The following is an 11,416-nucleotide window of genomic DNA, read 5'->3' on the forward strand; positions in this document are numbered from 1 at the left end:
GATCTCTTTCAGCACTTTTGGAGGTCTCATGGTGTACCATGGTGTAGAACCATCTTCCCAAACTTGAACCTGGTTTGTTTTTTCTTTCTACATTCCCAGAACTTAAGTTATCAGAACTATCTCACCGAAGGCTGACTCACAAATTCTTGGTATACACAAACGTTTGATTGACACTAGGGCTATACATTTTTCTATCATTAAAAAAATTTGGGGGGACCCCCGGCGCAGAGGCTTAGCGGCTAAAGTTCTCACCTTGAATGCACTGGGATCCCATATCGGCACCGATTCTAATCCTGGCAGCTCCACTTCCCATCCAGCTCCCTGCTTGTGGCCTGGGAAAGCAGTTGAGGATGGCCCAAAGCATTGGGACCCTGCACCCGTGTGGAAGACCTGGAGGAAGTTCCTGGCTCCTGGCTTCGGATCGGCACAGCACCGGCCATTGCGGTTGCTTGGGGAGTGAATCATCAGATGGAGGATCTTCCTCTCTGTCTCTTCTCCTCTCTGTGTATCTGATTTTGCAATAAAAAAAAATCATTAAAAAATTTTTTATTAGAAAGGCAGATATGCAGAGAGAAGGAGAGACAGATAAAAATCTTCCATCTGCTGGGTCACTCAAGTGGCCGCAATGGCTGAAGCTGAGCTGATCTGAAGCCAGGAGTTTCCTGCGAATCCCCCACATGGGTGCAGGGTCGCAGGGTCATCTTCTACTACGTTTCCAGACCACAAGCAGGGAGCTGGATTGGAAGTAGAGTATCCAGGGCAGGAACTGGTGCCCATATATGATCCCCACTGATGCAAAGTGAGGTTTTAGCCGCTAGACTATCGTACTGGGCCCTTTTTAACATATTAAGTCTGTGGCTGGTATGAAGAGTAACTTGTAGCTGATACACAGAATAAACACGTTTGCTTGTGATATTGTGATCAGAGTAATGGGACTGGCTAGTGTGGAAAGCTATTTTTCCAAGTTACAGTAAGGCCTACCAACTGTTTTCTATCCCCTTTGTTCATGCTTTCCAAATATACGCCAGTCTTCGGGCATTAGTAAAGAGAGTCCATAAATTGTTACTCTTCGGCACTCCTCTTTTCTAACTGTGAAGCCAATAACTTTCGGAATGTTTACCCAAACCCTTCTTCAATTTAGCATATAAATGATTAGGTTGCTAATTTCTCAAGTGTGGGCCACAGCAATTCTAAAGGAGTTGCCCACAAGGACTACTAAATTTAAAATGCAAGGAACCCCCTAACTGGGAAGAAAGGCTTGTATCAGTTAACTTTGCCTACATATAGATATATACATCATTAATTGACAGTCTGTATGGTGTTGGAAGATCATCTAATCCCACATTCATTTCCAGGTTCAGTAAATGATTTAAATTACTTGACCAAGCTGAGAAAAGGCTAGGTTTCTTTAATTCATCCCACTCATTATAATTTGCCACCGGAAACAGGTGATCCCATTAAAAGAATTCCTAGTGAATATACAGCCTTGCTGGAGACTGCTTTTTATGAAGTCATAAATTACTCAATCCCTAAAAACTCTGTCCCCTGCAGCAGCTTCGGTTCTGGCCACAACAGCTGACAGAGCACTTGAAAATACACGGACCTGAGCTGGCCTCAGCGGCCCTGCCTCTGAGCTCTAGGGGCAATCGTTCGGTATTTCAGCTGCGACGTGAGGCCTTTCGAAACCGCCCCGCGATTCCAACAAGACTGCGTCGCATCGATTTTCAGCACAGCTCCATAAAATGGGTGTCGCAGCACTGAGGTCCCTGCCATTCGGAAGCCGGAGAGATGATCCTAAGGCCTTTCTCGCATCTATAAATTACTAGACAAAAAGTGTCGTTTTACTTCACGCTCGGCCATGGAATTAACTAAGAAATGGAGGCCGTGAGGCATGCGGTGGGGGATGGGAGGAAGGCGGCCCGAGAAGAAAGGGAAAGGCCTTTCTCTCCGGCCGAGCGCGGTCACGAGGCGTTCTCCCGACGTGGGCGCTGTCCATTGGCCCAGCCCGCGTGACGTCACGGCAGCGGCCGCAGGCGCGAACGGCGGCAAGGGCGTCGCTGCCTTGGAGGTTGGCGAGTCGCGCGCGCTCCCGCGCCTCCGTTTCCCGTCGGCCAATCCGCTTGCCTGGTACCCCTTGGCGCCACGCGTGACCACGCCCCTTTCCTCCGCTCGCCCCACCCCCGCCAAACCGGCGGCGCGCGGAAAGCGCATCACGTGACGACTGGCCCCGCCTCTTCCTCTCGGTCCCATATTGAACTCGAGTTGGAAGAGGCGAGTCCGGTCTCAAAATGGAGGTAAAACAGCCGCCCGGTCGCCCCCAGCCCGACTCCGGCCGTCGCCGCCGCCGCCGGGGGGAGGAGGTATTAGGGGGAGAGCGGGGGGTTGACGGGTAGTGGCCGGCGCGGGGGAACCTGGCTCGGTGGGAGCGGGGAGGCCGGGGAGACGGAGGCGGCCGTCCCGCGCTCTGCGCTCCACACGGACGGTGGGCGGGGGAGGGGAAGGCAGCGGGCGCCGGAGGCCGCTTCGGGGGGGCTCTCCCTCTCCTCGCTTTCGCTTTTGGGGCCGAGCAGGGACGCCGGGGAGGGGAGCGACCCGCTAGGAGAGGCGGCGTGGCTGGTGTGGCTTCGGGGCGGGGAGCGGGCCCCGCCGGCCGCGCGGCCCCCCGGGGAAGCGAGGCCGAGGGCGGCATGGCGGGCCCGGGCGGCAGCGGTTGGGGGAGGCGGTGGGGGAGGGGTGGGCGCGAACAGCATATCCGGGCCAGCGGGCGGGCGGGCGGCGGCTGCCGGCCTCGACATGGAGCCGCCGCCGCGCTGCGAAATGGCGCAGCGGCCCGCAATGGCGGCCGCCTCGGGCGCGCGCGCGCGCGCGGGGAGCCGAGGGAAGCGGGCGGCGGCGGCCCCGCCGAAGATGGCGCCAACGGCCTGGCCTGGCCTGGCCTCGCCGCTCGGGGCGCCAGGCTGCACCCCCAAGGCCCGGGCGACGCGTTTTTCGCAGCACCCATCTGAAAGATGGCTTTTTTTTTTTTTAAGTGCGCCGATTTAAAAAAAGCCCTTCACGAATTTTTTTTGTGTGTGATCGTACTGAGAATAGTGGACTCGTCGAAGTGGGCGAGTTACTGTAAATGTAAAAACAGACACCGAAAAAAGTCTTTGGATCTCTGGGTTTTCCGGGTTTTGGAGTTGGCTCTGGTGTTCCTGGCGTCTTGTGAGGACTGTAACCACAGTTGGAAATTTTGGTGTTTTTAATTATGTGGATTTGATTTCTTTGATCTGGTGCAGTTTGTCAGACTTCAAGATGAGGCTAAATGAATTAATGCTTTAGGCTATTGTTAGAATTTTTTTCTGTCCTGTTTTAAACTGTTAACATCTTCGTTCTTTGAGGACACAGGAAGATATTAGAAATTAAAAGTACACCTTCTCGGAGAGGGAATATTAACTGGGAGTTTATCTTACGAACAAAATCTGAAAGTGTAGCATAGTTTCAAGGCCTCTCTTTAAAATTTCAATCTTTATTGTAACTGCTCCATTCTTCTAACAGGCAGTAAATGTGCTTGTTAAATTGCTAGTCTTCTGTGATTTTAAAATGGGAACTCGCGTGCCTCATCCGACTGAGTTTCATTCCCCTCTCTCGAGTCGTTTACTGCAGCTGGAGCTTAGGTGGCAAGGGATGGTTCCGTGGGATTGCCACCAGCCACGTGGGAGACTTCTGGCTTTAGTCCAAAGCAGCTGAAGCTGTGGGCCCTGCTGCGGGGTGGGAGGGACGATGAACTTGGAGATGGGTGCCCTTCAGTGCTTACTGACACTTTTTGCCCCCAAAATGAACGTATTTGACATTGTTTGCCATGTAAATGTAAGTAGATTTTTGCAGAATGTACAAATAGCCTAGTACAGGTATTTTGGAGTCATGTGGGCTTATCTAGGGACGTTTTATTGTCAGATTGGTGGGAATCTCTGTTTCTGTACGTTTCTCTTTATGTAAAGTTGGAATTCAGTTTTGTAATTTAAAGTTGAATGCTTGTTGGAGTGTAGGCCGAGAAGATCGTAGGTGAAGATTGATGCAGCACTGCTTCGGGAATATTTTTTGAAAATGATTTGAGTGCAGCCAAGATAAAGGATGTCCCAGGCTCAGATTTGTAGCTTAAAAATGTTTGATTCCTGAATTTTTATCTTTTCAAAGTGAGAGGAAATGCTGGCTGTGGTTTTCCTGGTGACATGTTAGTCCCTCAGACAGTTGAAGTCAGTCAAAACTTGCTGGAGAAATTGTGTTACAGGGTTTAAATCTTAGTTTAAGCTTTATCTTGGTTGCATGAAGTAATTACAGGGTTGTTGTTTTTTGTTTTTTGTTTTTTTTTTCTCCACTTTAGGGTCATGATCCAAAGGAACCAGAGCAGTTGAGGAAACTGTTTATTGGTGGTCTGAGCTTTGAAACTACAGATGATAGTTTGAGAGAACATTTTGAGAAATGGGGCACACTGACAGATTGTGTGGTAAGTTACAGAGGTAATAAAGACTCAAGGAGGGGAATAGAGGACGCATGGAGATGAATTTCAATGCTTTAAATTTTTTTATTTTGTAGGTAATGAGAGACCCCCAAACAAAACGTTCCAGGGGGTTTGGTTTTGTGACTTACTCTTGTGTTGAAGAGGTGGATGCAGCAATGTGTGCTCGACCACACAAGGTTGATGGGCGTGTTGTGGAACCAAAGAGAGCTGTTTCTAGAGAGGTATTTTCATACTGTGTTGTATGTGAAATTGTGAGTGTAGTTTGTTTTGTTTTTGGCTTAATGTACTTTGTTTGTAGGATTCGGTAAAGCCTGGTGCCCATTTAACAGTGAAGAAAATTTTTGTTGGTGGTATTAAAGAAGATACAGAGGAATATAATTTGAGAGACTACTTTGAAAAGTATGGCAAGATTGAAACCATAGAAGTTATGGAAGACAGGCAGAGTGGCAAAAAAAGAGGATTTGCTTTTGTAACTTTTGATGATCATGATACAGTTGATAAAATTGTTGGTAAGTAGCAATTTATCAGGACTTGTATGAAGCAGAACTAAGTTTATTTTGACGAATTACTTGCAGTTTTGTGTACAGTAGCATAGAAAGAGTAACGTTCAGTTTCACAAAGTCTACATCTGTGTAACCAACATCTGGAGCAAGGAAAGAACATATGCAACCTAAGGCTCTCCCTTTTTCCCCAATGCCAGAGTTTACTGCCTTCTTGATAATGCTTCAGTGTGTTGTGTAATGACAAAGGATATGGTTATATTTGTTTTCCCACACGTGAAGTAACACTTTTTTGTTTGTTTGGTTAAAAAAAATTCAGTTCAGAAATACCACACTATTAATGGGCATAGTTGTGAAGTGAAAAAAGCCCTTTCTAAACAAGAGATGCAGTCTGCTGCTGGATCACCAAGAGGTGAGTAGAACCACGGACACATTCGCAATAGATTGGAGGGAGTGGTGTTTGTGAGGCTTAAATTCTTAAAATTCTTCTTTGCCTTTATCAAGGCCGTGGAGGTGGATCTGGCAACTTTATGGGTCGTGGAGGAAACTTTGGAGGTGGTGGAGGTAATTTTGGCCGTGGCGGAAACTTTGGTGGAAGAGGTAGGATGTTTTTATCATTTCTGAGTACATATGTGCCTAAGATGTAATGCTAAGTTGGATGTATAATTTCAGTTTCTACTTTTTCCTCAGGAGGTTATGGTGGTGGTGGTGGTGGCAGCAGAGGAAGTTATGGAGGAGGTGATGGTGGATATAATGGTTTTGGAGGTGATGGTAAGTTTGCTGTTTTAACCATATTTACTATATTGAAAGATATTTTTAGCTTTGCATTTTTAGTCAATGCTTGAATGTCTTGATAATAGACTGAAATGTTACCAGAGCATCATCTTTCTTCAGACAAAATCGGCAGTCCTTTGTAGCCAACAAAATTGTGCTAGCAGTTGTGCTCAAAGTCTTGCTGTTTGACTTTTTTTTGTTGTTGTAAAAAAACTAATCTATTATTGCTACTAACAGTCTGTCACCAGGCTTTACAGTATTAGATAACTCTGCTTATTTGCCAGTGACATAAATATTTAAGCACCTTGCTCCTGTATATGTTAAATGTTTCTGTGTGGCCTTATTTTTTCAGGTGGCAACTATGGTGGTGGTCCTGGTTACAGTAGCAGGGGAGGCTATGGTGGTGGTGGACCAGGATATGGAAACCAAGGTGGTGGATATGGTGGAGGAGGAGGATATGATGGTTACAATGAAGGAGGAAATTTTGGAGGTAATAGCTTTAACTTTTTAAGGATATTTACTTGACAGAGTTGGGAAAGACATCCTTTCTATCCACTGGCTTACTCCCGAAAAGGCCAGAGTTGGGCCAGTCTGAAGCTGGAAGCTAGAAACTTAAGGGTACAGGCACCCAAGCACTTGGGCCAGGGCCATCATTGGCTGTTCTTTCACTGTTCGCATGTAGCTGGATTGGAAATTGAGCGGCCAGACTAGGAATGGCCCCCATACGGGATGCTGGCACTACAGGCATTATTTTGCTATGCCACAGAGCCACTTTTACTTGTTTAAATCTCTAGTGTCAGTTTATGTATAATTGTAGACATTTGAAAAGGTATCCTGTAATACTAAACAGTGCCTGATTGACATCTTAACTTTTTGGCTATAAAGTAAACTGGTGAAATGTCAGTTTCTGTAGTTTACTAATATTTAGTACGTTTTATACTTCAGTGATTTTTGTTGGAGATTGACTTAGAACCATTTTTAAACTGGACAAATTGGAACTGTAAATTGAATGCTATTAATAGGGTGCCACGTTGGATAGCTTATAAGTACTTTAGGTGTAAGTACACTTGGATGTTACTGATAATGCAGATGATACATTGTTAGCAATAATTATACCTTAGTGATGGTGATGATGTGAGTCTCAATTTAAGATGTTTGGCTCTGCGCTGTTTTAGAGTTGGCACTCATCAGGCTCCGTATGCTGGCTAACAGTTGTGAATAGAGGTGGGCAGAAAGAGCATACACTTGATATATTGCATGTCATAAAAATACCATGTTTTTGTAATAATCCTGACGTCTTAACATTTATCTATAAGCTTGGTGTTTAAATCATGCTCTTTTGTTCTTTCTATGTTTACAGTCTGGGTAGGGTCCTTGAATTTGGAGTGGAGTGAGTTGGGTAGCTGTATAAACTCTATATGTGGTAAAAGTGCACCAACAATTATTGTGTGTATAAATCACAAAACCTTTGTGGTTTCAGGCAACTATGGTGGTGGTGGAAATTACAATGATTTTGGAAATTATAGTGGACAACAGCAGTCAAATTATGGGCCCATGAAAGGGGGCAGTTTTGGTGGGAGAAGCTCGGGCAGTCCCTATGGTGGTAAGTAAGAGGTTTTTTTGCTTCACCACAATTGTTTAGATCCTTTTTAATTACAAAAATCATATCTATTCAATTGTACATTTCTGTTTCCAGGTGGTTATGGATCTGGTGGTGGAAGTGGTGGATATGGTAGCAGAAGGTTCTAAATACAGCAAAAAGGGTAGGTATCTTTAAATTTTTTTCGTTTTATATGATGTTGAAATGTGATAATGTTCACTGAGTGTAATAATTTTTTTATCCTGTATTATTCAACAGGCTACAGTTCTTAGCAGGAGAGAGAGCGAGGAGTTGTCAGGAAAGCTGCAGGTTACTTTGAGACAGTCGTCCCAAATGCATTAGAGGAACTGTAAAAATCTGCCACAGGAGGAACGATGATCCATAGTCAGAAAAGTTACTGCAGCTTAAACAGGAGACCCTTCTTGTTCAGGACTGTCATAGCCACAGTTTGCAAAAAGTGCAGCTATTGATTAATGCAATGTAGTGTCAATTAGATGTACATTCCTGAGGTCTTTTATCTGTTGTAGCTTTGTCTTTTCTTTTTCTTTTCATTACATCAGGTATATTGCCCTGTAAATTGTGGTAGTGGTACCAGGAATAAAAAATTAAGGAATTTTTAACTTTTCAATATTTGTGTAGTTCAGTTTTTCTACATTTTAGTACAGAAACTTTAACACAATGCAGTTTTGAAGGTGTTTCCTTGTGAGTTAACAAGTAAAGAAGATCATTGTTAATTACTATTTTGTATGAATTTTGCTAATGTTAACTGTAAAGAAACACCTACTGACTTGCGGGTTAAGGGGAATCTATTCTCCCCATTCCAAACCATGATATGAATGGGCACTGACATGTGGAGAGAATAGATATTTGTATGTTTGCAATGTGTGTTTTAGATAAATAGGATTGGGTATTTAAATTAGCATATTTGTGAATTTAATAGCGTTAAGATTACTTCAAATGAAAAATCTCAATTCCTATTTGGTTTTGTGCATTTTCTTTCAAAATGTAATCATATGATTTTAGTGTGTTAGATTTTGCCGAGTCCTAGTTGTGTTAAGAACATTTCCATTATACATTTTACCTTGGTCACATTTGAACTGCTGCCATAGTTGGGGGTATAAAGAATGTCTACTGCCCTCTATTTAAATTTTGGGATGGGATAGTAGGTGTTTTTCCACTCCTATCTTAAAAAACCATTCTGAAACACTTCAAAATACATAGGACCACTAAGCTTGCTATATCTGACCATATTAGTTGGGTACTTTTTTTATTTTTCAAGCATAAGAGGCCCATTTAAATCTGATTATTTTCCTTGGTTTACCTTTTTTATTGGTTACAAACTCAGTGGGAATAAAATTGATGTATTATTGAACCTTTAACTGGCTGGCATGCTTTCCTGTCTATACCCAGCGAAGTATAGTTTAGAAATATTTGTCCAAAATAACCTAATGCAGCAGAAATGTAGCATAGTTGCTTAGTACAACCTTCTCTCAGAGCACTCAATTGAAATTTAAGTCTTGAGTTCCCAAATACACTGTTACATCTTGTGTTCATTTCAACCTAAATAATGTTGGTGTCAGATTGTATGGAAGACTCGGTTGAGAAGAGTTTTAGATACTAAGATACATATATATAAACCAATGTCTACTGTTCCGCGCCAGCTAGTGTTTATGGTTTCGTTCAAACCCTCACTATGTGCCCTGCTGTCACTCCTTTGGCAGTTGAACGTTGAATCCAAGATTTTTGTTTTAAGCAGTACTAAGCAAAAAAAAAAAAAGCAATAAAAAGGGGAATGGGGTGTGCTAGTGTTTGAATATGCTCTCTCGTTGCTCTAATTCTGTGCCTCTGTGCATTGCTATCTGGATGCATGCAATACCAGCATGGAAATCGGTCTTCACAGATAATGCAGTTTTCCAGAAACACACACAAACCAATAAATGTAATACAACATTCCATGTGTTAATGGACATATGTGAATGAGCAGTGGAGAAAAACAAGGCTAATATTAGAAAACGGTTAAATTCTTGGTAACTTCAAGTGTGGTTATATAAATGGACACTGTCAATGTTCATCAGCTTGGGTACCTGGTCAAAATAATGCTTGGGAAACACCTTATTAAAAATCGAGCTAAATTGTCTCAGGTTCTTTATTCATAATAAAGGTTGAAAATGGGGGAGATTGACATTTTCTGTTTTTATGTTTGTGAAACTGTTTGACACAACCTTGACAGTATCCTTTGATGACATAATGAGGTTAATTGTACCATTAACAACTTTTCTGTGTTCTGGAACTAGTTTTAAGAATGAAAATATTTTGAGTAAGTTGATGTTTGCAACGTATAAGCAGGTGAAGTTTGTGTATGTGACCTGTTTATAAGTTGTATTAGTTTAGCTGTTGTGAACAGTGGAGAAGTTAAGCCATGAGGAGAGCGGTTTAACCAGCTTTAAAGGACCTAAGATGTGCTATTTAAGCGCAGTGTGGATCAAAGGCAACTCACACTAAGACAGGACTTCAGCAGCCTTTTGAGTATGGACAAGTCAGCATAAATAAAGAATGACAAGGCAGCAGCAAGAGCTTCAACTACAGAGAAGTGAAGGCATATGATGCTAGTGAGCAACTTTGCAAAAGCTAGTTAAATCTTACTGCAACTGAAATGTCGAAGAAAGTAGCAGGAAGGAGCTCTTCGCCCTTTGGAACATCAATGAGAGATAGTTGCTACAGTCACTAGGTCTAGCACTTAGACCTGCAAGGAAGGGCAATAAGCATTAGGTAAGGCTTGAATTTGAATTTTTTCACTAATTAAAGAATACTTTTTTGTAAAGCAAGGTAAGAGTAATCTTTTTGATTTACAGGTTGAATGAGAACCCTACTTGCCTAAATGAGGAATGTCTTTCCTACCATCTTAAATACGAAGGTTTCTGGCTGGGTAAGGTTGGTAGCTCACAGTAAAACCTAACAACACCCATTTATTTCATACAAATTTATGTTAGGAATTTTAAAACTGCCCTCTGTTTAGTAGGTCCATTGGCAAATTTTGTTACACTATCTTGGCACATGTCCAGTAAAATATCCCTTAGACAATTTAAAAAGTTCCCGTGCAATAGCCAAGAAATAACTAAATGTGGCCCTTCATGTATACAATTCATTGTTATAGTATCTGTAGCATGAAGTCCATTTTTAGAAAAAGTAAACGCAACTCTAAGCAGTGTGTGTGATGAGCATGGCTTGCAGAGTAACATAACAATGCTAGTATGTCAGGAATAACCTCCAGATGAATCTTCAAAACCATCAGATGGTGCCAATATAAAAATAAGCTTCAGTTAAGTGGTTTGTTCACCAGTTCACTTTCATACAAATTCAGGTCCTTGTTCTGGTTAGCTGGAAGCAGGTGGCGGGGGGGTCTCCCTACAACCGATTCTCCTTTTCAAGAGATCTTTTTCCCAAAGAGTACCAAGTTTAGTTGCTGATCCTAAGTCTTAATACTTTTTTAAAAATGTTACCTTTTTAAAAAGGTGTTGGGGGATACACTTAGAGAAAGCAGTTTATAACATGGAAGTACCATTTTTTGTGCAAGTAACACTTGACATAGTTCATTCACCAAAATGGACGGTTCTGTAATTGAATCGGCTCAATCTGCACATGGCCGTGGGAGTGTTAAATAAGGTAACCGCGTTTCAGTGGTGAAGTTCAAAGGATGGTTCAAGTGAACTAACAGCATAGGGGACTTTTCAAAGGTATTGCTCTTTCTAATCCATTGCATTTGTTTATGAAATAAAATTACTTTATTAAAACATGTTCCATTGTCGTTTCTAACAAGTACCCTGTCCCAAGGCAGAGTATCAACTAATTGGAAAAAAAGTTGATCTTACAGGTGGCTTTAAAAACATTTCTGGCAATACATGTATCCTAAGAGTATTTGTATGGTAAAATAAACTGTTGGAAATTACATGAATGGTTTGGTTTTTAAGAGTTAAAAGTATGTCACAATTTGAAACATTGAGTGTCTCAGAGTTCATACATAGTGGAAAAGCATGTGAATGT

General features: G+C 42.6%; 1 protein-coding gene across 3 annotated transcripts; it reads left to right on the forward strand.

The window, feature by feature from the left end:
- The first annotated feature begins 2,155 nt into the window (after window positions 1-2,155).
- On the forward strand, window positions 2,156-8,003 carry HNRNPA3 (heterogeneous nuclear ribonucleoprotein A3). 3 transcript variants are annotated; one of them, XM_058664671.1, is made up of 10 exons: window positions 2,156-2,294; window positions 4,364-4,486; window positions 4,576-4,722; window positions 4,800-5,010; window positions 5,321-5,413; window positions 5,506-5,601; window positions 5,674-5,772; window positions 6,128-6,265; window positions 7,256-7,378; window positions 7,472-8,003. In XM_058664671.1, the coding sequence occupies exons 1-10, from the start codon at window positions 2,289-2,291 to the stop codon at window positions 7,522-7,524; spliced, it is 1,089 nt and encodes a 362-aa protein (XP_058520654.1). In that variant the 5' UTR covers window positions 2,156-2,288; the 3' UTR covers window positions 7,525-8,003. The 3 variants fall into 3 exon arrangements, with proteins under 3 accessions (XP_058520654.1, XP_058520652.1, XP_058520653.1); XM_058664669.1 differs by having other exon boundaries at window positions 2,203-2,360; XM_058664670.1 differs by having other exon boundaries at window positions 2,203-2,360; window positions 5,692-5,772.
- The last annotated feature ends 3,413 nt before the right edge of the window (window positions 8,004-11,416 follow it).

The sequence above is a fragment of the Ochotona princeps genome, chromosome 5 (genome assembly GCF_030435755.1).
Source record: "Ochotona princeps isolate mOchPri1 chromosome 5, mOchPri1.hap1, whole genome shotgun sequence".
NCBI classification, from domain to species: domain Eukaryota; kingdom Metazoa; phylum Chordata; class Mammalia; order Lagomorpha; family Ochotonidae; genus Ochotona; species Ochotona princeps.